We start from the raw sequence: 26055 nt of genomic DNA on the forward strand, positions 1-26055 counted from the left end.
GCCTATCACCTGATATTGGTGCGGAATATGGTGCTGCACCACTTACTGGAGGGGAAAGCCTCACTAGCATCAAATGTTGTAATGGAATGGCTCTCGGCTACCACTACCGTAACGTAAATATATAGAGTATGTTAATACACTATTACGGTATATCCTGTTCCAGGGTATGGTAAATATGGTATCCTGTTCCAAGATCGAACGTTCAAATGGGCCAACTCTCTAGGCCAAGGGTACCACCACTTGGGTCATCCCTAATATCTCTAGCTATCTCTTTGGAGGGTAAACGGCCCCCTGTTGGTATACTAGTGCCGGTACTTCTCACGAAATTTTTTCCTTACCCTGCCTGGGTTCCTGGAAAAATAATCTCACACGGCTGTAGAAAATGGCTTACTTATATTTTCCAATGCCAAACTCTACAAAACTTACAATAGTACACAGTAACATAGACTCTGAAGTCTATCAACGAACAAACTCCAAAATCACTATTTTCATAAAAGGAAAACTTGTGTTGGGGTGGACCCCAGAATGGCACGGACCAATCCAATAAATTAGAGTTCAAATCCAATGGTTTTTTTCGCATAGCATCATCTTTAAATGGCCCAGACCCAGAAGACCAAAAGAGAATTTAGCTTGAAAGCTTATTTATTGCAAAACAACTATAGCAACAAGCATAGCAACAAGAGTTTAACTTATCATTGAAAATTATACTATACATAAATCTAAGAAGATGTAATTACGGAAACGAAAACAGGTCATTTATCCGAAGAAGAAAAGAAACAGGGGCGATACCCCAACACCTCCCCACGTAAGATAAATGACCACCCACGCGCCACGCTGGTCCACCTTTACAAACATAAGCGCTGAACTTCGACTTCACAACATCCATTTGCCTTCTTTCTTCATCAGCGTCTTTGCTAGTGCTTCCACCGCTTGGCTGTGGATCCATCGCTATCCACACGCCTCTACTGCAGAACCACCATGGTCTAGATCGTATGGGCATCCGCATGAGGTTTTTAAAATTGAAGTCCACAAGATTAGCAGAAAATAATCGTGCTTAGCATGATTAAACAATAATTTTCTCGCTCTCACGAATCTACATTTGAGAGAGCGCAGAATCGGTTTCTGGCACATAATGTGATGCCAGTCATAAAGAAAAATTGGCTGAACTCGCCTCTTACTCTCCATCGGAGGAAACAAGACAACATCTCAATTAAAACACGAATTGTCCCATGGCATAGTTTGAAATCATGTAAGGCCAAGAATTCAAAGGCCTTTGAAAACGATAGGGTACAGGGAAATCAGCAAAAAGTTTGAGCGAATCATTAATCAGTTCATTCTGGGTTTCCTCCCCTATGATAATTAATTGAAGAACTGGCGTTGATACTAACTGAAGATGAAATTTGGATGCGTCGCTTAACGAATAAGGTTTACAGGAAATAATTTTTGATAACCATGAAGAGATAAAACAATGAATAGAGTTACTGGACAAAGGTTTGGGTGAAATATGAAGTGACTGAGGGAGAGTGTTCCCCAAGAATTCCAGATCAGAAGGGTGAAACCTTGGTAACAGGGTCACAGCTGGCCAACCAGTTGTCAGTTGAGCGACCTGTCCATCATTCATGGTTCCCCAAGGGGGCTCTTCCCCCCGAAAACACACCAAATTTCCCTTAGAGTTGATAGGACTAATCTCAGGTTCCTTCCCAAGCTTTTCCAATTCAACCCGATTCAACATTCAATACATCCCAACTTTTTTTAAACCCATCGTAGGTCGTTCAACTCTACTTTATGATCATCTTGTTTTATCTCCAAAGGGTCTAGGGCCTCTTTTTTTCTCTTAACTTCGTTTTGTAATTCGCCTAAAATTTTATTCTCCATAATCGCAGGCAGAATTTCTAAATCGCATCTCTTTTTTGTGTCTCTTATGCCTTGCTTACTTTCCTCCCTTTTATTTGTTCTGCGAAGTAGATCAAGTTCAACTTTTAGTTGGACCAAAATGCCTTTTTTCCTAGATTTCATTGTTGTGTTATAGTCTTGTTTTATTCCCCATGGGTCTTGGACTTCTTTGTTCCCCCTGCCTGAGCTCTTTTTTGTTGTCATAATTTTGTAATTCCCCAAAGATTTTGTTTTCCACGATTGCAGACTGTATCTCCAAATTTTGTCTCTTTTTAGTATTTATCTTTTCATTTTTACTTTTCCTTACTTTGTCAATCGTGCAAACTAAATCATCATTAGATTTGAATTGGACTTCAGTTTCCACATCTTTGACTAGTCTTTATTGTATACAAGGATTTTCATAATATTTTTCTTTAATATTCTAGCCAAACTCTTTACTCCTCAGACCTGAGAAGAAGCAAGACTGAATATGATCAAACAAGCGGACGAGTGTTGCATGTAAACTCTTAGGCGATCATAAAATCTATTTTTTATTAATTGAGAAGTAACCTGTACGTAGATAGTGACCAATTTTGGCCTGTTTTAGTGACCATATATATAGTGACCAGGTTATATAGTGACCAATTTTGACCAATTTTGGTGTTACCGCGTAACACCGTAATGATGACGATTTCTACTAATCCAATATGAAACACCTCATTTTTTCGTCCTAACGCTTTGCATTACCTCAGCCATGACACAAATACAAACCCGTCCTCGAAGGGGTCTTCCGAGTCCATCCTTCCCCCGAAATGCTTACGATGATATTTTTGACACAATTCACCTATTCTTGGCACTTTCTTAAAGGGCACACCATCTAAATAAAATAACGTGGGAAATAAACCACATTCAGGGCCGTATCCAGGATCTTTTTCAGGGGGGATGATGGTTACAAAGTTTTTTTCCGAGAGGGGTTAACAAAAAAAACGCATCAAAAATTCATTTATATTCATTTTTGTTACGTTTTTACGAGTCGGATAATTATTTCCGGGGGGTCAATCCTTCCATGTCTTTATTGTATTTCCGTTTAATATTCCTTTTCTCCCTTTTTGTTTTCTTTTCTTTTGCCGAAGTTAGAAATAAATCTTCATCAAATGGGAGTTGGATTTCCACATTTGGTTTTTCATATTGCTTCAGAATTTCTTGAACTTTACGAGGAAAAGCGCATACAATAAATTTCTTCTCGTTTGTTTCTGGCACAATGAGTGTTTCACTTTGGTATGTACTTGGAGGTGTCTCGTATTCGTTACATATGTTTTGAAGTTTACGATTTTCTGAAAAATTCCAAGAAAAATCGATCTCTCACGTCTTATTACCCTGTTCTTATTACCCTCGTCATACCCTATTCCAGGGTATGGCAACGTAATCGAACGGTTAAATGGACCAGCTCTCTAGGCCAGGAGTACCACCACGTAGGTCACCCCTAATATCTCTAGCTGTCTCTTTGGAGGGTAAACGGTCCCCCTGTCGATATACTAGTGCCGGTACTTCTCACGAACTCTTTTCCCTACCCTGCCTGGGTTCCTGGAAAAATAATCTCACACGGCTGTAGAAAATGGCTTACTTATATTTTCCGATGTCAAACTCGACAAAACTCACAATAGTGCACAATAGCAAAGACTCTGAAGTCTATCAACGAATTAACTCCAAAATCACTATTTTCATAAAAGGAAAACTTGTGTTGGGGTGGACCCCAGAATGGCACAGACCAATCCAATAAATTAGAGTTCAAATCCAATGGTTTTTTTCGCATAGCATCATCTTTCAATAGCCCAGACCCCGAAAACTAAAATAGACTTTAGCTTGAAAGCATATTTATTGCAAAACAACTATAGCATAGCAACGGGAGTTTAAATTATCACTGAAAATTACACTATAGGCAAATCTAAGCAAATGTAATTATGAAAACGAAAACAGGTCATTTATCTGAAAAAGAAAAGGAACAAGGGTGAAACCTCAACAGTGAATGTTATGTAGTTTAGAAGTTTTCTTCCTGGAAACACTAATCCAGCCTAGCTGCCCTTGTCTACTCATCTGTTAAGCTTCTGCTTGACTTTCCTATATAAGTTCCTGCCATGTGAAACATAATTACCTATTATGATCTGTGTGTGGAGCAGATTCTCCCGTAGGCGGGGCATAATGGATACCCCTGTCCATTTTACCCTGGTCATTGATGTCCTGCTCCCAAATCAATTAAAATAAAAACTTAAAACATGTCCACTTCATGAAGTGCTATATCAAATTGTGATTACCCAATTCCTAGACTAAGCAGCACTCTCCTTAACTTTGCTTAAACACAATGTGCGCAAGTTAATACCGCTTGCTGACAATTTTAATTCAATGAAAATCAAGCAATTTACTTAGCCTTTGAAAATTCAAAATTTATACCGTCAGATTTGAATATGTAATCACAGCAACAGAATTCACCAACAAAGCGTCTCTGCCAGTAACGCCATCTATTTTGGGTATAATGAATTTTAACCCAGAGTCACCTAGAGCGAATGAGAATGGGGCGTCCATATTCCTCCGATCTCCCCAGAACGAGGTCGAGAACTCCTACTACTACTAGTATTAACAAATCACTGTAGCACCAAGCCGCCTGAGAACAACGCAGCTACAAACGCTCTTCTTTCATCCCAATCTATTCAAAGCCTCTCTCTTTAACCCCTTCCAAGAAGTTACCATTTCTCTTAAATCTTTCCTTACGACATTCTCCCACCCCATTCAGGGACGACCTGCTTTACGTCTGGCCCTAAAAGGTTGGTCGTCTAGTGCGTTAAGTATCAGCACTAGTTTAAGTTTTAATCGAGGTCTGATTGCTTCTTTGAAGGGTTTACCTTCTTTATGTTAAAATAAGTGGGAATTGTTTAGCATAAAAATTTAAATGTGTTTGACTGTATAGTTTCCTTTCTTAAAAATGATCTTTGAATTAAGCTTCCCTTGGAACAAGGGTTAATCTTTACTAGTTTTGCACCTGATGTGCAAGTGAGTTGAATTTAGCATGAAAAGTGTATTAATTCCAATCTTGTAGAATTACCAGTTTTTGTATCTTCTTGGCCATCTAAGTGAGGGAAGTTCAAATGGGGATAAATCTATTTATTTAGACAGTGAAAAAACAGGTACAAAAGTCCAGGTTTTTCGACCACATATCCAGTGCCCGACTTCAGTATAAATGTATAATGAAGACGGTTGCTGTATATGCGACCGAAATATCTGGACTTTTGTACCTGTTTTTTCACTGTCTAAATAAATGGATTTATCCCCATTTGAAAGTTTATTTGTTCGTTTTGGAACTGCAGTGTGGTCTAAGAAAACAACACCTAATTTAAAGGTGTTATGTCGAAAAAAAAAGAAGCTGTAGCTGTATCCCCAGCTCTACTCTATGGGCACCTTTGCCCCTTAGGACTAAAGCCAAGCTGAAATGGAAAGCCAGTATATGTAAAGTTTTTTTTAATGAGTAAGTGTTTATATATAAATGTTTAATAATAAACGCGCGCATTAGCAAAACTCACAAAAAACTAATTACCAAGAGCTAAAATTAATGTAGGCACTTCTTTTTTTTTTTACACAGAAAAAGCAAAATATTCAATTCAAATATCTCCTATTTACCATCTTATTTCACACTCCTTATTTTTCAAGATTCACGAACTTCAAGTATATAAATTATTCACAGACAGTAGACATAGAAAAAATTCAATAGATCAATGAGAACCCTAAAAAAAGACCCCTAAAAAAGTAAGAACCTCCAAAGAAAACCAAAAAAAGTAAAAACCCTGAAAAAAATAATTCTAAAAAATTAAGTACCCTAAAAAAAGTAATAAACCTAAAAAAAGAACCCTAGAAAAGAAAGAGCCCTAAGAAAAGTAAAAACCCTAAAAAAGTAAGAACCATCAAAAAATAGGAACCTTAAACAAGTAAGAGCCCTAAAAACGTAAGAACTCTAAAAAAAAGTCTAAGAAAGTAAAAACCCTAAAAAAGTAAGAACCCTAAAGAAGTCAGAAACCAAAAAAAACGAACCCTAAAGAAGTAAGAACCCTAAAAATAGAACCTTAAAAAAGTAGAACCCTAAAAACAACTAAGAGCCCTAAAAAAGGAAGAACCCTAAAAATGTTATCAATACCTTGGTCCACGGAAATTCAAAGGCAGTCTTCTTTCCACATGAGTTGGTGGCAAAGGTGAAACTCTACTATTAACATTTTGTCCTGAGCCTTCCCAGGGAGGCAGTGAAGGAGGTGGATGATTATAAATGGGAGTTAAGCCATACAGTGGTTGTGAAGGAGGTGGATAGAATGGAGGAGGGAGACACGTGTTAACGAGCACCTCCGTAGGAACATTTGATATAGCAGGTGGTAGCAAATACGGGGCCTAGAAAAAATAACAGATATGAATTAGTATGCTATTGCTGGATGCATAGCAAAGAATTGATTGTCAATATCTGAAAATATATATATACATATGCATATGCATATGTATATCTGGCTACATACATACATATGTATGTATGTATATATACATATACATATGTATATGTATATATCTGACAATATATATATATATATATATATATATATATATATATATATATATATATATATATATATATATATACTCGAGAAAGATAGAGAGAAAGAGTCTGTTTTTTTATTTGAAGAAGAAGCTTAGTCTTCATAAAATATGCGTTAGGAAGTTTGACTTAACGTTACTTAGTAGCCAGATATTTATTCATTACGGTGATTTCCTTTTCATTGAAAAAAAAAATAAATAAAAAAAGAAGCCAATTACGCCAAAGAAAGGATTCATAAAAATTAAAGACCATTACAAACCCAAAATAATGATAGTAAGTCCTTGCTTGACATAATTATCCGGAAAAGGACTACATTGGAATTTAAAATGTTAAATACTAGAATGTTATTATGCCAAAAAAGAAGAGAAACCACGGTCTACTAATACCTTTTACATAGTAAACATTCGATGAGATAGGATTAAGGCCGTATCAAGGACTTTTTGGAGGTGGTTTACTAAAAAAAACAACTTTAAAACGCAACAAAAATTTGTTCATTTGCAAATTTTTACGTTTTTACTAGTCGGACAAACATTCCAGGCGGAGGGGGTCAAACCTTCCAGCCTCCTGGATACGGTACGGACTTTGATAGGGGATTCTTTAAGGAATCATGTGGCATTAAAACTGCTTCTAAACTGACCATATCTGCTGAAAGTTGCCCCTAAAGTTGCCCCAAAAGTTGCCCCAAAAACGAAAAATGTGTTAATAACAAGACCATGTCTGACAATTATCAGATGTTAAAAGTTTTTTCCTTTCAGTCATGGTAATGCTCAACAAATTCCTAACTTTTGACTCTCCCAACCCCCTCAAAGAGAGCCCGTAGATAATTCATTAAGAGCAAAGCTTCATTGGACAGCAAATATTGATAGAAATAAATTCTCTGCTCCCCAACAAACATGAAATATATATATATATATATGTGTGTGTGTGTGTGTGTTTGTTTGTTTGTTTTTGTGTGTGTGTGGTGTGTGTATGTCAAAGAAAACAATATATATATATAAGGCTAAAAATAAATAACAAAAATAATAGAAAGTAAAATAACAATAAGGATTATAATAGTAAGGTTGAATCAGATAAGAAATTAAAATTTAGAGTCAGATTGGGGTCTGAAAAGAAAAAACTCGAAACTATAACAAAATTAAATTACTATAAACGACAGTTGGGCTGCTAAAGCAGCGTTCACAAGCGTGTCTAGCTAGAATCCCATGTCTAGACACTCGTCTAGCCTGAATTCAATGTCTAAGCAACAACCGTTCACAAGATTAATTCGGCTCTTAGCTAGACACGCTAGACAATGCGCTTGGCTAGACATTGAGTTCTAGAGTCTAGAACTCAATGTCTAGGATTTTCGATTACAGCCAATTGGAATGTGTCAAGTTCCACTATCTTCATCATTCATGTTCACATTTTTAAACTGAAATTTAATTTTTGTTTTCTAATTAATTGTTTTTTTTTCATTTTAGACAAATATGCAACACCAGACAAAATAGTGAAACACACTAAGGCAATTGTTTTGCTTATCTCATCCATTATCTTGTGACAGTAAAAATAGGGATTACAATTTTGAAAGTTTTGCTTGCATAAGCTCTCTTGATTGGCTAGAAATGACTATTTGAAACTAAATTTGTAGTTTTAGCAAAGCACCGAATTTTACTTGTGATCAGTAGTTGCCTAGACATTGAATTCTGGCTAGACATGGGATTCTAGCTAGACACGCTTGAGAACGCTGCTTAACTCATTAAATGTGTAAAAACTAGGTTTTTTTTTCTAATGATACATTTTGCTTCAACCGTTGGATAATTACAAATCACTTTGTATTACACTCCATTATGACAATAAAGAAAATCAAGATAAAATATACATATATATCATTCTTTCTCTGGGTAGTCAATGTAGATTTTGCATACTATTCACTTTTTAAGGGACAGAACTGTCAAATGTCTGATTTCAATTTGACATTAAAAACCCAAAACCTGAGCTCAAATTTGAATATTATGAACCCATAACCTGTCAAATGTCTTTTAAATGTATTTTGACTGGAGTGACCCTATAAAATTAGCTTGATATTGTGTCATATTGTAGACTTTATTTATAGTAATAAAAATGTTAAATGTGAACAAACATAGTGAAAAATATACTTGAAATAAAAAAATTAAGATAAATAAATACAAGAAGGGATATTAGGTAATAAATCCTGCATATTTGAGATTTCAAGCACCTACTTCTCTAAAATATAAGAGTGACTGATCCTCACAAGAAAAATATATAAATGAAAAAATATATAAATCATAAAGATAATACTATGTGAATAAAATAACTGAGCACTAGACTTACCAGTGTGAAGTCTCGATTAACTGATACCAATGATGGCTGGATGCTTGAGCTCTTTGGAGCATCAGATACAGATTTCTTGATTAAAGACTGCAGAGCAGCTATCCTTAAGCTCTCAATATCTTCATCATCAGACATGTTATCCTTAAGGATAGAATAACTATTATTATGATACCATGAAAACAAGAACAACAAAAAACCTATTTCATTTAAACTTAGACTTATGTTTATTTAGACTAATGCTCTAGCATAAGACGAATTATGCAGTCTTTACAAAAATAAAAACATATATACATATATTACATACATTATTAATATACCCATATATTTGTTATACAATTCCAGAGTGTAGGGAACGCATTTGTTTTGACACCGATTTCTCTTGAATTTCATCTCCAATTTCAATTAATTTAAATATTGAATTTCGGTTGGTCTAATTTCAGTTTTGACCTGGCTTGGGCATTCACTGCAGCATCTTGTGGCAAGATCTCATGGTGCTGAAATGAGGCAAGCAACGTTTTCCGAAAGATATTATTAAGTAGTTATGTCTTTCTTTTAATGATTCAAGCCTCAGCTTTTGCAGCGTTTGCATATAATCTACTACTCTATTTTCAGTTATCACTATTGCTGCTCTCTTCTGAATTGCTTCAATTTTGTTGAATAGGTAGCTGATTTTCTGGATAAATAGGTCCTCAATAGGTACAACATCACGTTCCAGTTGAATAGGTAGCTGGTTTTCTGGATAAATATGTCCTCAATAGGTACAACAGCATGTTCCAGTTGAATAGGTAGCTGGTTTTCTGGATAAATAGGTCCTCAATAGGTACAAAATCACGTTCCAGTTGAATAGGTAGCTGGTTTTCTGGATAAATAGGTCCTCAATAGGTACAACAGCACGTTCCAGTTGAATAGGTAGCTGATTTTCTGGATAAATAGGTCCTCAATAGGTACAACATCACGTTCCAGTTGAATAGGTAGCTGGTTTTCTGGATAAATAGGTCCTCAAGAGGTACAACAGCACGTTCGAGTTAGAGGTGCAGCAGCAGGTAAGATAGACAGTTTCGACACTGTCATTATCACACCCAAATAAGCGCATTCCAGTAAGAGTTTGGATTAACACTTTTTAAAACACTAAACACTTTTTAACACTAGATTTAATTTTGATTGACCTTGTTGACCACAATATATTACTTGAGAAACTTGTCACTGAATTCAATATTAATTCTTCCCTGGTGAAACCTTCTTATCCAATAGATTACAGGTAGTCAGATATCAGAATCAGTATTTCAGTCTCCCCCAGAATCAGACAAAATTGAATCCATCCAAAAAAGAACCCTGTGATTAATTTTTAAAGAATCTAAAGTTCCAGACTAATTCTTCTTCTAAAAAAAAAGCCAGATTGGAGACACTTGAGCACAGGAGAGTAATGTTGTATCTTGGTTTTGCAAAAAATGCAATAGCAAACCCTTGTAAAGAAAACATGCTCCCCAAAAGAAGCCCCCAACCCAGATTCCACCTGCATTTGACTGTTTCTATACCCGTTCCTATCTTGTCTCCAATTTGTTGCTTTACCTCCAGATATGAAAAACCTTTGTCCCTTCATTATTGAAAAAAATAAATAATATATCTGGCTAGTTTTTCTTTTTTATTATTAGGTACTGGTGTTGCCCAAATCTTGTAGTTTATTTGCTTGTTTTGCCCCAGCTTCCCCCTCCCCTTCTATATGTTTCTTTAAAGTTTTGTTTTAAATACATATAGGCTATTAACTAATACATTTTTAGCATTACCAGTTTTTTACCTTTCTAAGTTAATCTGACACTGCATTTTAATTACTCTGACTAAAGAATGATTTTTCATTCCATTATTGTTGTTTTTTGGCATTGTTTGCCAATTTTTAGTTTTCTTGTTTTGTTTTTGATGACTCCAAAAATCGAAATCAGCCATTCAGGGCTCGTGAAATATATTTTTCAAAATTAGTATCTTTTCTTTACCTTTTCTAAATGTATCAAACCTTCAGAAATAAGTCTAGAGCCTTAATAACGCCTATAACCAGATGAGATCCTAAGATACATACTCAAGTTAACTCTGGCAAAAAAAAAGTTTGCTTATCTGGAGTTCTAAGTCTACTTTTCATTGAGACTAGGTTGTGAATTCTGCAATGATATAAGAAATGGTGCCATATAATTCAATAAATTTTTAAAGAAAAAAAAGGGGAAACCAAAAGCCAAAAGTTACCTTAGAAGTCAAGCTAAAAATGTATACAAAGGTCATGGAAGTTTTTAGAGGAAACAAGCAACCATTTCTTTCAGAAATTGTATAAGCATTTTCCCTTCAAGCTTGGAAACGCTTCCTGTCTCAAAGGAATTGGAAAAAAATTTTATTTTTGTAACCAGTCAGCATTTCTTTAATATATCATAGGAAACAGGGTGAAGAAAGATACTTATCATAAGTACAGTTTTAGATGCTTAATTTGTACTGAATTTGTTATTGTAATTGTGTAATTGAATTTGTCTATTATCATTGGAAAAACCATTTCAAAATCATCCCTGGCCCCTTGCTAATTGTATCATTTAACCAGGGATGCAGTTAGGCTTTTGAGCTTGAAGAGAGGATATAAAGAATATGCACAAAAACTACAAAAAAAACAGCATAAATTAGCCTTCTAAAATGTATCCCATTTAATTGTACCTTGCTTCCTTCTGGAGTTATTACGGTAATCCTATATAACTAGAGAGGGAAACATGTTAAGAAAACAATTCATACTTCATAATATGTAGAATAATTATAGCTAACACATTTTGGATGCAGTCCTGCATACTTTATCTCTCACCCCCCCCCCCCCCCTTTAATGCACAAATATATGCCAAAATGGTATTTGTAGATTATCCAAAACACACTCAAGAAGTTTGCTCTGAGAAACACTGGTTTGTCTGTCTGCAATTGGTTACAATTAGCTTATTCTTAGTGAGAAAAACTACAATACAGGCATATTTAAATTAAATATTTAGCATATAGAGGTGGTTAGTTTAGGTATTTAATATAATGAGTTCTGGGCAGCCTGCTTTCCATGATTCTTTGTTGTAGTTTCTATAATTTTGTTACTAGAGCCTTATTTTTTCATCATATTTTGGTATATTTCAGTATGATTAACCTACTTTTTGAGTGTCTTTGGGATAATACATGAGTACCACTAAAATTATATATTTCCCATCTGTTTTCCCAGTGCTTCTTTCTTGTTTCAACCTGTGTACCTGTAAATTGAATCAACTGTGATGAAACAAGGACCAGGAAAACAAATGATGGGTGGTAGAGTGCATTGACTTACTTGACCTGACTTAAGGCTCCTGCCAAGGGTTCAGTGTAGAGAACAATGAGACCAGGTGCCTCCAGGCTGACCTATTGCTTGCAGCTTCTTCCACTGGGATGAGGGCTTGGGCAAAAAATTCATCAGCTTTGTCTTTCCATCTAGTGGGGGGAGGGCGTCCTCTGGGTTGCTTCCATCTGAGTGCATTTGAAATATATAATTTAGGCTATATATTTGCACATTAGGGAAGGGGGAGTATAAAAGCACTGCATACAAAATGTCGTAGCTAGAATTATTCTGCATATTATGAAGTATGAATTTTTTCCTTAACATTATTCTTTCTCTACAGGCTTATACCATTATTATTATTAACCTTTACTAAGAAATATAGGTATATATTGAGAAGTCTCCATTTGTGATCTACAAATAAAATGAACATACCACTTGATGCCTTTTTTTGGCTTGGCCTTCTTCCTATATAATAATTGCTTTTGGTATAAATTTGATTTTAAGCCCTTTATGAACCCTCAAAGATGATACTTTTTTTTAGTATGGTTTATATACCTCTGTTAGTGTCACTTACTAAAACCAGCATACTCTAACAGTGACAAAATTGAGAATAAAAACACACAAGGGAAATACATAACATGGACTAAATACAGGGAATAGTCCCAGCATTTTTATTGGGGAAGGGGGTAAGGGAGGTCCATATCTGGAAAGTCAAGGGGCATTGGCTTTAGATAGCCTGATAGTTTTTTTCTTTATTTTTTTTAGGGGGGGCAATTGCCCTCCAAAAACCATGCTCCTGGCTATATATATATATATATATATATATATATATATATATATATATATATATATATATATATTATATATATATATATATATATATATATATATATATATATATATATATATATATATATATATATATATATATATATATATATATATATATATATATATATATATATATATATATATATATATATATATATATATATATATATATATATATATATATATATATATATATATATATATATACATATATACATATATATATATATACATATATACATATATATACATATATATATATATATATATATATATATATATATATATATATATACACACACACACACACTATATATATATATATATACTATATATATATATATATATATATATATATATATATATATATATATATATATATATATATATATATATATATATATATATATATATATATGGGTAAAGATAGATAATTGGCCTTTAGAACTCAAATTCTTTGAAATGCAATGTTTTAACATGACATTTCCAAAGATGATGTGTCAACAACTACTATTCTCGTTTAGCTTTTATAGTTTTGTTGATACCATTACTAATTTTGACACTACAAATGTCATTTAAAACAGTATTTACCCAAAGAAAACAGCTCAAGGTATTTACTGTCATAATTTAATTATATGTGCTGTATATATACAAAAACACATACATACACACACAATCATAAATATATATATATATATATATATATATATATATATATATATAGTCAGAATTTTTAGGTCCCCAGCTGACAGGTTGTAAGATTTATTGTTGCTTCAGAGATTTGTGGGTTATAATTGATTTTTAAGGTATTTTCTAAGTATGTTTGATAACAAATTAGAGAAAGTGTGATTGAAAACTCAATCAATTAGAAATTGCAAGTTCTAGGGTCCTTTTTAATAATCAAAAGTGATTGGAGGGGAACCAGACCCCTACACCAATCATTTCCCACAACACATTCTATCAAAATTTTGAGATAGTCATATTGTTGAAAATAGTTTTAAAAACCACAAATTATGTCTTTAATGATGACCACCCCCCCCCCCCCCTAGCCCTAAGGGTAAGGCTTTTAAGTTATGCCCTGGGGGTATATAAGGTGCTTATAGAAAGGGTAGTTGTAAAAACTAAGGAGGGGGCTCATTGAATTGGTAATCAGAAATTCTAGTGCCATTTTTAAGATTTAAAGTGAATAGAGGGCAGATAATGCTCCCCCCCCTCCACAACACAGAAATGTTGCATTTTACCAAAATGCATTTGATACAAATTTTGAAATGGCCATTGATTGTGGTAGAAACTTCAAAAATGGACCATTTGGTTAGAAATTGAAAGGGCTAGTGTCTTCTTTAATAGTTGAAAAGATAAATTTTTACCAAATCATATTATTAACTTACAAATACAGTGAATATACCACTCAATGCCTTTTTTATGCTCTTTCCAAATATAATAATTATTTTGTTGGGAATTTACCCCCACCCATATATTTACCAATTCAGGATAGGGTATATATTTGCACATTAGGAGGGGGGGGGTAAAGTTTAAGCTCCTCCCATTTACATCAGAAATAAAATTTACCTCACCCCCTGAATGTGCAAATATATACCCTGAATTGGTATATATAGGGATGGGGGTAAAATTCATTTCCAACAAAAATGATTAGGAAAGAGCATAAATTTATTATATTATATTTGGAAAGAGCATAAAAAAGGCACCAAGTGGTATGTTTACTTTATTCATAAGTCAATTATATGATTTGGCAGAAATTTACTATTGAAAACAAATTTAAGGGCAAACAGCCACCCACACCAATGATTCCCCCTAAAACATCAAATCCAATTTTTGTAATAGCCTAGGCTAGCCAAAAGGTCTGAAAATTATGTGTTTGAGGATGACAAACCCCCACAGCCCTCAGGACAAGGGTTATAAGGTATGTCCTGAGGACATATAAGGTTTTTATGAAAAGAGTGGTTGTATAAACTTGGGAGGAGACTTATTGGACTGCATAATCCAAAGTTCTAATGCCCTTTTTAAGAGTCAAAGTACCTCCAAAATCAATGCTCCTGGCTATATATATGAATAAAGATAGATAGGTTAGGTTAAAATTAAATTTGCAGCACAAGCAATTAGCCTATTAGGCTATATTCAGAAAGCAACATTTACTTAAGCGCCCAAGAACCCATAGCGCCCACAGCTCCCAACTTGGAAGATAAATACAAGCACACCCAAGTATCAATTCATAAAACCAAATATTAAGTTATGTTACCTTTGGTAGAGCAAATTCTTTTTTCTTCTTTAAATAGCGATTTTTACTGGAGGCAAAGAAGAAAAAGCGCAAGGAACTTGCGAACTTGCAAAATCCCATGCAATCTGGTGTTTATTTACCTTTGAATCTGGCGCCTAAGTTAAAAATAAAATTATACTGACAATAAATTGATTATTTGAATACTTATTTGGCCTAAAATATAAGTATGAATTATTTTTCACTTAATAAAACCACTGTACAGGGCATCATAAGCCCAAGCATGGCTGACGCCCGTATGCATGTAATACAAGCATTTTTAATTAATCAGAACCCAAAATGGAATGATACGTCGAAAACATTGCTGAATGCTCAGAGGGGCACAAAAGTTGATCTCTCTAGTAACTTGATAAGCCTCTTTTACATAGGTTTGCAATTAATAACCGTGGATAATTTTTATAGCTAGCAACCCACAGATGGTACAAGCAGGATGCACAGAATTCCACTGAGGGGTAGCTAAATTTTCAACCATTATTTCGTAACAATCAGTTGTAACAAAACATTTTTTTCCATCTTTTTTAAATCCAAGTAATAGATTCGATTTTAAAAAAAAACTGAGTTTCTTTTTTAAACTTTAAATTCAGTATATAAAAAATTTTGTCTGACAGGGAATCGAACCTGGATCTCCCGCCTGACAGTCAGAATCAGCGACCATTATACCACTGAGACACTAAGAGACTTATTATTTTAGCATGTTGTATCTATTTTTGACACAAGCAAATTCCCACAAAACTTAATATTTGGTTTTTGGAAAATAGGGAAGGAAGGATCAGATTGAGCTGAAATTTTGAGGATAAGATCCCAGGCACAAAGTCTAAAGCTCTTTTGATCCAGGGTGCTTGGACTCTGGAAGCTGAAGAGCTAAAGTATCAAAGCTTTGATCCTGGAAGCTAGATCCAGTTTCAGCAAAGGTTTATATTTACCTTTGAATCTGGCGCCTAAGTTAAAAATAAAATTATACTGACAATAAATTGATTATTTGAATACTTATTTGGCCGAAAATATAAGTATGAATTATTTTTCACTTAATAAAAACACTGTATAGGGCATCATAAGCCCAAGCAAGGCCAACGCCTGCATGCATGTAATACAAGCATTTTTAATTTATCAGAACCCAAAAATGAATGACATATTTCTGAATGCCCAGAAAGAACCCAAAGTTGATCTCTCCTGTAACTTGATATGTCTCTGTGAAATATGTTTGCCGACAGAAGCCAAATTTCCCCTCTTGTAACTTGATATGATCTCTCTATGTCAAGTACCCTTTGCCGACACATTGGTTTGCTGACTCCAATCTTTGTGACTAGTAGAATTCTTTTATGCATGCCAGCACCATCTATGATTTACAAACTTAAGTGAGGATAATTTTTTAAATCGCTATTTAAAGAAGAAAGAAGAATTTGCAGTACCAAAGGTAAAATAACTTAATATTTGGTTCTATAATTTGATGCTTGGGTGTGCTTGTATTTATCTTTCAAGTTGGGAGCTGTGGGCGCTATGGGTTCTTGGGCGCTAAAGTAAATGTTTTGGGTTCTTGGGCGCTAGTGGGAGCTGGGCTTTAAAGTATTGTTGGTTATTCAGAAAGAGCATAAAAAAGGGAATCAAGTGGTGTGTTCAGTTTATTTGTAAATCAGAATGATTACTGCCTGATATTTGCTGAAATATATTATTAGGGCTATATCTGGAACAAATAGGGGCTTTAGATTCAGCATCAGAAAAGCAACTAATGCCACAGGAAAATCATAAAATAAGGATACTTTTTTATTTGTTTGAATGCCCATCAGCAGTGACGGCCATTAAATATTTACCAGGATAAACCTAGCCTAAAGTTAAATAAGAGTTAATCCCAACCACACACAAGATGTTCAAGGTTATGAAAATTCACCAATTTAATCTAAGGACAGCTTTGCTCTATTTCTTCTCCTCAGTGTTGCCACCCTGGCCTTGAAGAACTTACTAAATCTGAGAGGGAAAAGCTTACTAAATCGCATTTGTTTTTACTAAATGCACAAAAACATTTTTTGCTCGTGAGGCTACCGCCACACGCGCACCATCAAGCATCGATTTTTACTATAGAAAGATGATCAATAGGGTTTACACAATCTTTTTTACTTTTTTCTTGTTTTTTTTTCTCTTTTCCTTTTTTCTTTTATTTTCATAGTATGATTGAAAATTCCGGAAATCTATAAGTTCAAAAATCCTATTTTTTTATTATTTGGATGTACTACTGGATAGGCGTCATATTCCAGATGCTGTGTCACCAATACGTCAAATAATAGACGGGAAACTTGGATTCTGGAAATCCAGCTAATGAAGCCCGGCTTTAATTTATCAATGGTCTTCAGGTAATAAAATTCAAATATATTGAAAAATTGAAAAACAATCAACGAAGAAAAACAGCTACAACTCATATTCATCAAAGCAATTCAGGCAATGGAGTGCTTAGAACCTGAGGTGTGTTTGAAAGTGACGGCTTTTGAAATTTGCCCCCCAGTTTCTGTTTTAACGATTGGAATCTACACCCTTTCAATTTTGCCTTTTTTAACAGGAAACGTGCCAGTTTTAAAACGCTAGTTGGGCTGGTGTTTACATACTGGTTAAGATGCTAACAAAGATTTCCACTACATTTTAAAGAAACTAATTTTAGATTTGCTTGAACTGATTTTTTCTGGATCCTCTCTCGTTTGTATTCAAGGGTACCAAAAACCAACACAATCTATGTCACTTAAAAACGCAAATGACGAAATCAGCTACCGTTAAAGTTGTAAAATTATTTAAGTTAAAAAGTACACCTCAAATCGGACTAGGGTTGCCAAGAAAAAAAAACTTTTATAACATACAATAATTAGTTTTAAAAAATATCATTGTATCAATAGTCTTCATATTAGGCAAATCATATAAATTGAAAAGTAAGAAGAAAAATATGTAGTCACAATTAAAAAAAAGTCGCACTTAAAAGGCTTTAATTGTCTTATGCCTCATCCAAATTTAAAGTATCCACTAGTGTTGAGTACTGACTGAAAGGATCTACTTGTTTCCATTTCTTGATAGCTCGAGTCAAATCGCTGGGGATCACCCAGTCATTTACTCCACTTGACAACCTGAAAACAAGTTGCTTCGTTTTCATCAGAGACGAAACACTCGAGACATTTAACTTATTCCGGTTTTTAGTTTTGATGACCGACAAAATCAAGAACTGTCTCTCTTCTCCAGCATTTGAATGGGGCAAGCTCCAAAGGGTCAGAAAGAACTTGGGCGAGTATGGAAAAAAATCGTTTCCAACAGCGTCTTTAAAAAGGGACAAAGCTAACTAACAAACGTAAACAGCTGTTATGAGAGTCTAGGAAAATTTTCTGAAAACAAATTAAGCCGGCATACTAATCCTAATTTTAAACAGTTAGCCTTTCAAAGCGAGTATCAAGAAGAAGCCTATAGAAAAGTAAATATTTTTAAGCGCTAGGGTTGTCGCGAAATTGAAAAATGAGAGCAATAGTAGCCATAATATCTAACATAATCGAAATCAGATTGTGTAATTAATGAACCATAATTGTTTTACTGAATTCATGGAAATTAACAAAAGTTTTGTTTCCTACAAATCATTACTTTTTACTAGATTTCGGGAAATTTATACTAGATCCTCTGAATTTACTAGATTTCTTTTATTTTACTAGATCTAGTAAGATCCTAATGACAGTGGCAACCTTGCTTCTGCTTTTCTTTTGAAGAAAACATACAGGATTGCCAAATCAAGCTGATTCAGCATATTTCTTTCGACAATACAGAAAATTTTGTCGCTTCATTAGACTTTTCTGAACGGCGGGCGGTCGATTTGTGAAATAGTCATACCATGTCGAAATTTTGCTTTCTTTCAAAGAAAGAGAAAAAGTCCGTTGTTTTCCATATCGACAAATAAATTATAAATTCAAGTGACAAATTTAAAACGTCAGGTTACATCAAAAACTGTAAATTAATAAAACCCTTTTAATCAGAGTTTAGTTTCTGAAAAGCATGTAACTTAACTTCTTCTTGTTTTTAATGCTGGGTCATGTTAGTGCCAACTAGATCCACCTTTTGCCAGATAAAAGTTACTAACAGTTGCTTTCGAGCACATTTGTCAATTAGGCCTTAATTGAGCATCATATATATATAGTAAATTTCGCACACTAATTGGCCTTTAGAACTCAAATTCTTTTAAATGCAATGTTTTAACATGACATTTTCAAGCATGATGCGTCAACAACTACTATTCATCTTTAAATGCTTTAAGAACTTTTTTAATACCATTACTAATTTTGACACCACAAATAAGTGATTTAAAACCGAATTTACCCAAAGAAAACTGATCATAATCTAATTATATACGCTGTATATATACAAAAACACATACAAATACAAACACACACAAACATAAATACATATATATATAGTCACAATATTTAGGACCCGGGATGACAGGTTGTAAGATTTTTTATTGCTTCAGAGATTTGTGGGTTATAATTGATTTTTAATGCATTTTCTAAGTATGACAAATTGGAGAAAGTGTGATTGAAAACTCATTCAATTAGACATTACAAGTTCTAGTGCTCTTTTTAATAATCAAAAGTGATTGGAGGGGAACCAGCACATCTACCCCAATCAATTCTCAAAACACATTCAATCAAAATTTTGAGACAGCCAAACATGATTGCCAAACAAATCCACTAATTATGTCTTTGAGGATGAACACCCGGCCCCCCCCCCGAAGGGTAAGGTTTTTTATTCCCTGGGGGCATACAAGGTGCTTATAGAAAGGGTAGCCTAATTGTAAAAACTGAGAAGGGGGTTCATTGAATTGGTAATCAGAAGTTTTAGTGTCCATTTTAACCTCCTGAGACCTGACCATAGAAATACTTTTCTGATTATGTTCAGTTCTTTGTAGTTGACTTAAAAAAAAAATCATTTTGACCATTGATCAAAAAAAAAAAAGTTGAACCCCCCTCCCTCCCTCTGGAGGATGTCCACAGGTGTGGACATTGGGTCCCTATCGAGCTAAGAGTATAGTAAAAATCTGTTTTGTCTATTAAAAGAGATATGTCAAAACGTTGAAAACAAAACATTACTCTTCATGAAATTTCTTGAAGCAGTTGTTGTCTCGTGTCAAGCAGAGAATGATTTTACACTGCGAGCACATCCATCTTGACCTCTTGCAGCATCCAGGCCTTCTGCACCGGGCTGCATTCGCCAAGTCACAAAATTCTGGTAGATGCAGTGCAGCTCTGGTATATGGTGGAGGGATTGGCCTCTTTTTCACACTCAAAACACGGTGTTGAGTTTCACCCAATGGTTCTTCGTTGCTATTTTCTTGACCTCGTGACTCCGAGCTTCCAGAATTGAGCAAAAACTCGGCCAAGTTGAAACGAAGATCAATGAGCTGTTTGAGGTCACCAGAAACTTCTGGGCCATGGCCCTTCAGCTCATGAAATGCATTGGCTAGTGCAGCATCCACAAAATGATGAAACAGATGCACAGTCCACTTTTTAGTACGCGTCTCAAATCGGTAATAGCTGACCATGTGGTCCACAAGGTCGACCCTACCCATGTAGGTGTTGTAGTTGGAGACTACTTGTGGACATTTGACCTGCACGTAAGACCCCTGGCGCTTGTCATGCCATTTGACCTCTGTCTCCTCTTCTATACCTTTGCAGTTTGAAGACAGGAGAACCACTTTGTTATCAAACCCCTGGGTCACGGCTGCTTTTCTATCTGAGCGCAAAGACATGACAGAGGTTCCTCTGCCCTTTTTTTCATTTCTGTTTCGGTAGAAAGCGTTGGGCCGTTGGCACCCAAACGGTTCTTCGTGATAGTTCCGGTCGCATTTATTTTTCTTTCAGCCAGCATGTTGAGGAGCTTAACAGACGAGAAGAATCGGTCAAAATAGAGGTATGTACCTTCTGGTAGGGTCTCAGACAAGAGCAGTACGATCCCAGCTGACAAGCCGTGTGCTACCAGCTGTTTTCCTAGGGTGGTGGCTCCCTTGTAGATTTGGAAGTCAAGTATCAGCCCTGAGGAGCTGGCAAGGACAAAATTCTTTAATCCAACCGGATTGTGCTTGTTGGGGACATATTGCTTGAGAATCGATATACCCTGGAAGGGTATCATCTGTTCGTCAATTGAACAGTTCCTGTCACGTGGCAACTCGAGGCAGATATTCCTTAAGTTGTCAAGAATCAGCTGCACCTTCCAAAGCCTTTTTTGTTTTTTTCTTCGACTGAGATTTCTGAATCAACAACGAAATTCAGGTTCGACCAGATTGTGAAGAATTTGTCTCGAGTCATTTTTTGTGATATGGCTTCCACCCTAAACGTCCCAGACCAGAACATGCGGATCCGAGGAAACTTGAGGTTTCCCATCAGGATGACAATGCCAACAAACATTTTCAGCTCGTCTGGAGTTACATTCAAGCTTTTGTGGTGGGCCAACTGATAGTTGTAGTTCATGCAAACATCTATACGTTTGAAGAAGCTCTCCGGGTAATATTGCAAAAAGAATTGTTCTGTACTCCAGTCGTCGTGGTCCTGGAAATGAGCGGGGCCCACGTCCGGGCCACGATGATTATCGAACCGCCGAGACTTCCTCCAGGATAAGGTTGCTGCTACTTTGTCAGCCTTCAAGCGTTTGGCACGGGTTGCTAAGAGTACGTCATCATCAGATTCTTCATTTTCAACATCTGGAAGAACAGCATAACTGCTTGATGACGGAATGGCTGCAACAGCTGGTTCACCATCACAGTCTGAAGACGACAAGGAGTGGTTTTTTATCCATTCCTCATCATCATCTAAATCAGAGAGGTCAAGGTCACTCTCATCGAGCATTCCAAGGGCGTCATCAAGGGAAACTACAATAAAGGAACAGGTTCAGTAAGCTTGAAACTAATAGCTAGATATATAGATAGATAGTGATTGGCAAAAGAACTATCACAAACCCTAGTGGACTAAATTTGCATTTCTTATAAAAAAAAAAATACAATAACAAAATAATACAATAACAACACATAGTTACCACTGTAACGAAAACACGACAGGTAATAGTCAGAAAATACAAAATACAAAAGTCATAAATATAGGTCATAACTATAAAATATTTTAAAGGTCATAATATATAAAGATAAAAAGGGTAACAAATAAAATAACCAAATATTCAACAATGAAAAAATAATATATACAAAATAGTTTAATTTTTAGCATACTTACGGGTTGTGATTTTGGTTGATTTTATTTGCAAAAAAGGGAATAAAAGTTTTTTATAAAGTAAGGAAGAAAAGGGTATGGGAGACAGAATAGGGGTGCGGAGGGACACTTTACGGGGGTGGCGATTTCTTATGGGTGAGTGGTGGCTAGGTTGTTGCCAATTTAGTTAATAAAACAATCATTGGCCTCTGCTATCCCCATTAGAATCAAGATTTGAACTACGAAAAATCAACCCTAGATTTTTACTCGATTGGAACCGCCTGTCCACAGACGTGGACATGGAGGTTTTCAAAGTTCCAAAAGATGGAACTTATCAAACTAACTGCTTTTAAAACTATCTAAGCACTGTCTACAATCAAGAGAGTACACCTGATTTTTCTCAGAACTCGTTCTCACCACTTTTTTTTCTTTTTTCTTACCTTTGCTTTTTTTCATCTCCTTATTTTAGCCTTTTCTAGTTTGTAAAACCACCACTAAAAGTCGCAGAAACTTTTTGAAAAAAATCGTAGATGGGTTTCCAGGTCTAAAAAGCACGTTGAAACAACGAAATCTTTGCTAGATGGTGAGGCCTTTGCACAAAAAATATTTTATGGGGGTGTCCACAGACGTGGACACCAGATCCCAGGAGGTTAAGATTTAAAGTATTCGGAGGGCAAATAACGCTCCCCCCTCCCAACACACACAGACACGTTGTATTATAAATAAATTGATAAATAAGTGAAACCCAAAACGAAAAGAAATTACAATAAACTCCCGAGTCAAACTCAGAACGAGGAGAAATTAACATAAGTTGGGGTCAAAACCCTTATGCCTTCCTAAGGCCAGAACATAATTTGCGCTTTACTGAAAAAAAATAAATGTTTTTACTTTTATAACATTAATAAATCAAATAATTTTATCATTTTGATTACTAAATATCAGTATATGTATATTAAACTGACAATGCACATTCATTTGTATTTTTTCAGTAAAGTGCAAATTTTGTTCTGGCCTTGGGAAGGCATTGGGGTTTTGCGCCCAACTTATGTTAATTTCTGCTCGTTTTGAGTTTGACTCGGTTATTTATTGTGAATTCTGTTCGTTTTGGGTTTCATTTATTTATCAATGCTGATTTGTGGTAGTTTTGAGCTTGGTAGATTATTTGATTTTATCTTTGCTCATTTTTTGTTTAATGGAGTTCTTTACTTTTCTTTGAAAAAATTATTTTGTGGAAAAGGTTTTTTTAAATTAATTTCTGTTCGTTTTATATTGACATTGTTTTTTCAGGGAAAAAGAAAATAACGCTTTAAATCTTTTCGTTTTTTAAGACTTTATAGTTTGGCCTGCTATTTGTATGCTGGAGAAAAATTTTCAGCAATTTTAAACAACATACACCCTTTTAAAAATCTGGACGTAAATAGTACTGTTTTATTTAGTGTCATACCTCTTCCAGTTGACCTGAAATAGAAAACTTGATACCATTCGCAAAAAAATCTTTTTACTTTCTTTGATAGCTTGGATACACTTACGCTATTTTGATTTGGTTAAATTTTAAGAGCAGAAGTAGCCCCGAAAGTTTGAACATAATACCCCCAGTTGTTCTTGAGATACTGCTGAAATGCCTTATTTGGAATTAATATTATTACAGTGTATTTTGATTTAATCTTAAGGCAACGGTAAGCTTTTAGACATAATGGACAAATAGCAGGGTGGGAGTGGAAGGGGGATTAGTTGCCCTCCAATCACTTTCGACTATTAAAACGGACATCAGTCCTTTCTATTTTCAATCGAATGAGCCCCTTTCGAAGTTCCCACGACAACTCCTTCGATAAGAAGTGCCCTGGTCTAAACAACAACAACAACAAAAATATTACTAATAACTTTTGACTATTAAAAAGGGCACTAGCCCTTTGAATTTCAAATCGAATGAGTCCTTTTTTGAAGTTTCTAAGACAACGCCTTCTATAAAACCTTATATGCCCCCAGGGCATAACTTAAAACCCTTGCCCTGAGGGCTGTGGCGGAGTTTCCTCCTCAAAAACAAATTTTCTCTCTGTAAATCAACTACGCTGAACAAAATGGCTATGTCAAAATTTTTATTGGATGTGTTTGGGGAAATGATGGGCGTGGGGGGGCTAGTTACCCTCTAATCACTTTCGACTATTTAAAAGGGCACTAGCCCTTTGAATTTTCAATCGAATGAGCTTTTTTGAAGTTTCTACGCCAACGCCTTCTATAAAAAAATTATATGCCTCCTGGGCATAACTTAAAACTCATGTCCTGTGGGTTGTGGGGGAGTGTCCTCCTCAAAAACATATTTTCTATGGAAATCAACTACGCTGAATAAAAGGGCTATCTCAAAATTTTGATTGGATGTGTTTGGGGGAATGATGGGCCAGGGGCGGGGGGGGGGGGCTAGTTGCCCTCTAATCACTTTTGGCTATTAAAAAGGGCACTAATCCTTTGAATTTCCAATCGAATAAGCCTTTTTTGAAGTTTCTACGACAACGCCTTCTATAAGAACCTTATATACCCCCAGGCCATAACTTAAAACCCTTGTCCTGAGGGTTATGGGGGAGTGTCCTTCTCAACAACATATCTTCTATCTGGAAATCAACTATGCTGAACAAAATGGCTGTCTCAAAATTTTGATTGGATGTGTTCGCGGGAATGATGGACGTGGGGGGGGGGGTGCTAGTTGCAACTAGCTCTTCAATCACTTTCGACTTTTAAAAAGGGCACTAGCCCTTTGAATTTCCAACCGAATAAGCCTGTTTTGAAGTTTCTACGTCAATGCCTTCTATAAAACCTTATATGCCCCCAGGGCATAACTTAAAACCTTTGACCTGACGGTTGCGGGGGAGTTTCCTCTTCCAAAATCATATTTTCTATCTGGAATTCAACTAGCCTACGCTGAAAAAAATGGCTATCTTAAAATTTTGATTGGATGTGTTTTGGGGAATGATGGGCGTGGGCGGGGGGGGGGGGGCTAGATGCCCTCCAATCACTTTCGACTATTAAAAAGGGCACTAAAATTTGATTTCGAATTTCCTACGACAGCTCCTTCGATACAAAGTGGCCTGGTCTAAACAACAACAACAAAAACATAATACATTATACCCGCATCGATCTTTACTACACGAAAATGTCAAGTCTTCCAATCACTTTTGACTATTAAAAAGTGCACTAGGCCTCTCTATTTCGAACCTTATTCGAAACCTTATATGCCCCCAGGGCATAACTTACAACCCTTGCACTGAGGGCTCTGAGGGGGTTATTATCTAAAAGACCCAATTTCCAGAACTTTCAACTACGATGAACAAAATGGATATCTCAAAATTATGATTGGATGTGTCTGCGAAAATGGTAGGCGTGTGAGAGGCGCTAGTCGCTATTCAATCACTTTCAACTATTAAAAAAGGCACTAGCCCTTTCAATTTCCAATTGAATGAGCCCTTTTGAAGTTTTTAGATCAACGCTTTCAATAAAAACTTTATATGCCTCCAGGGCATAACGTACAACCCTTGCCCTGAGGGTTGTGGGGGGAGGGGTTGTCATCCTTAAAGACCTAATTTCCAAAACTTTCAGC

General features: G+C 35.4%; 1 protein-coding gene across 6 annotated transcripts in view; it reads right to left on the reverse strand.

Moving 5' to 3' along the window:
• Window positions 1–17170, reverse strand: part of LOC148942273 (uncharacterized) — a 93030-nt gene extending 75860 nt beyond the window's left edge. For 3 of the 6 annotated variants that reach the window (XR_016143147.1, XM_089103109.1, XM_089103113.1), the window contains exons 1-3: window positions 12150–12315; window positions 8828–8968; window positions 6053–6297 (exon numbers count right to left, since the gene is read on the reverse strand). Coding sequence is in view for 5 of the 6 variants with exons in the window: in XM_089103109.1 (XP_088959235.1) it covers window positions 6053–6297; window positions 8828–8962 (380 nt within the window). In the remaining variant the exon portion in view is untranslated. Of the gene's footprint in view, window positions 1–6052; window positions 6298–8827; window positions 8969–12149; window positions 12316–17112 lie in introns of those variants that run through there. The other 3 variants (XM_089103112.1, XM_089103111.1, XM_089103110.1) reach the window with 3 other exon arrangements.
• Window positions 17171–26055: the final 8885 nt, after the last annotated feature.

This window comes from Artemia sp. Qi Xiang Cuo, chromosome 17 (assembly GCF_049724085.1).
Source record: "Artemia sp. Qi Xiang Cuo chromosome 17, ASM4972408v1, whole genome shotgun sequence".
NCBI lineage: Eukaryota > Metazoa > Arthropoda > Branchiopoda > Anostraca > Artemiidae > Artemia > Artemia sp. Qi Xiang Cuo.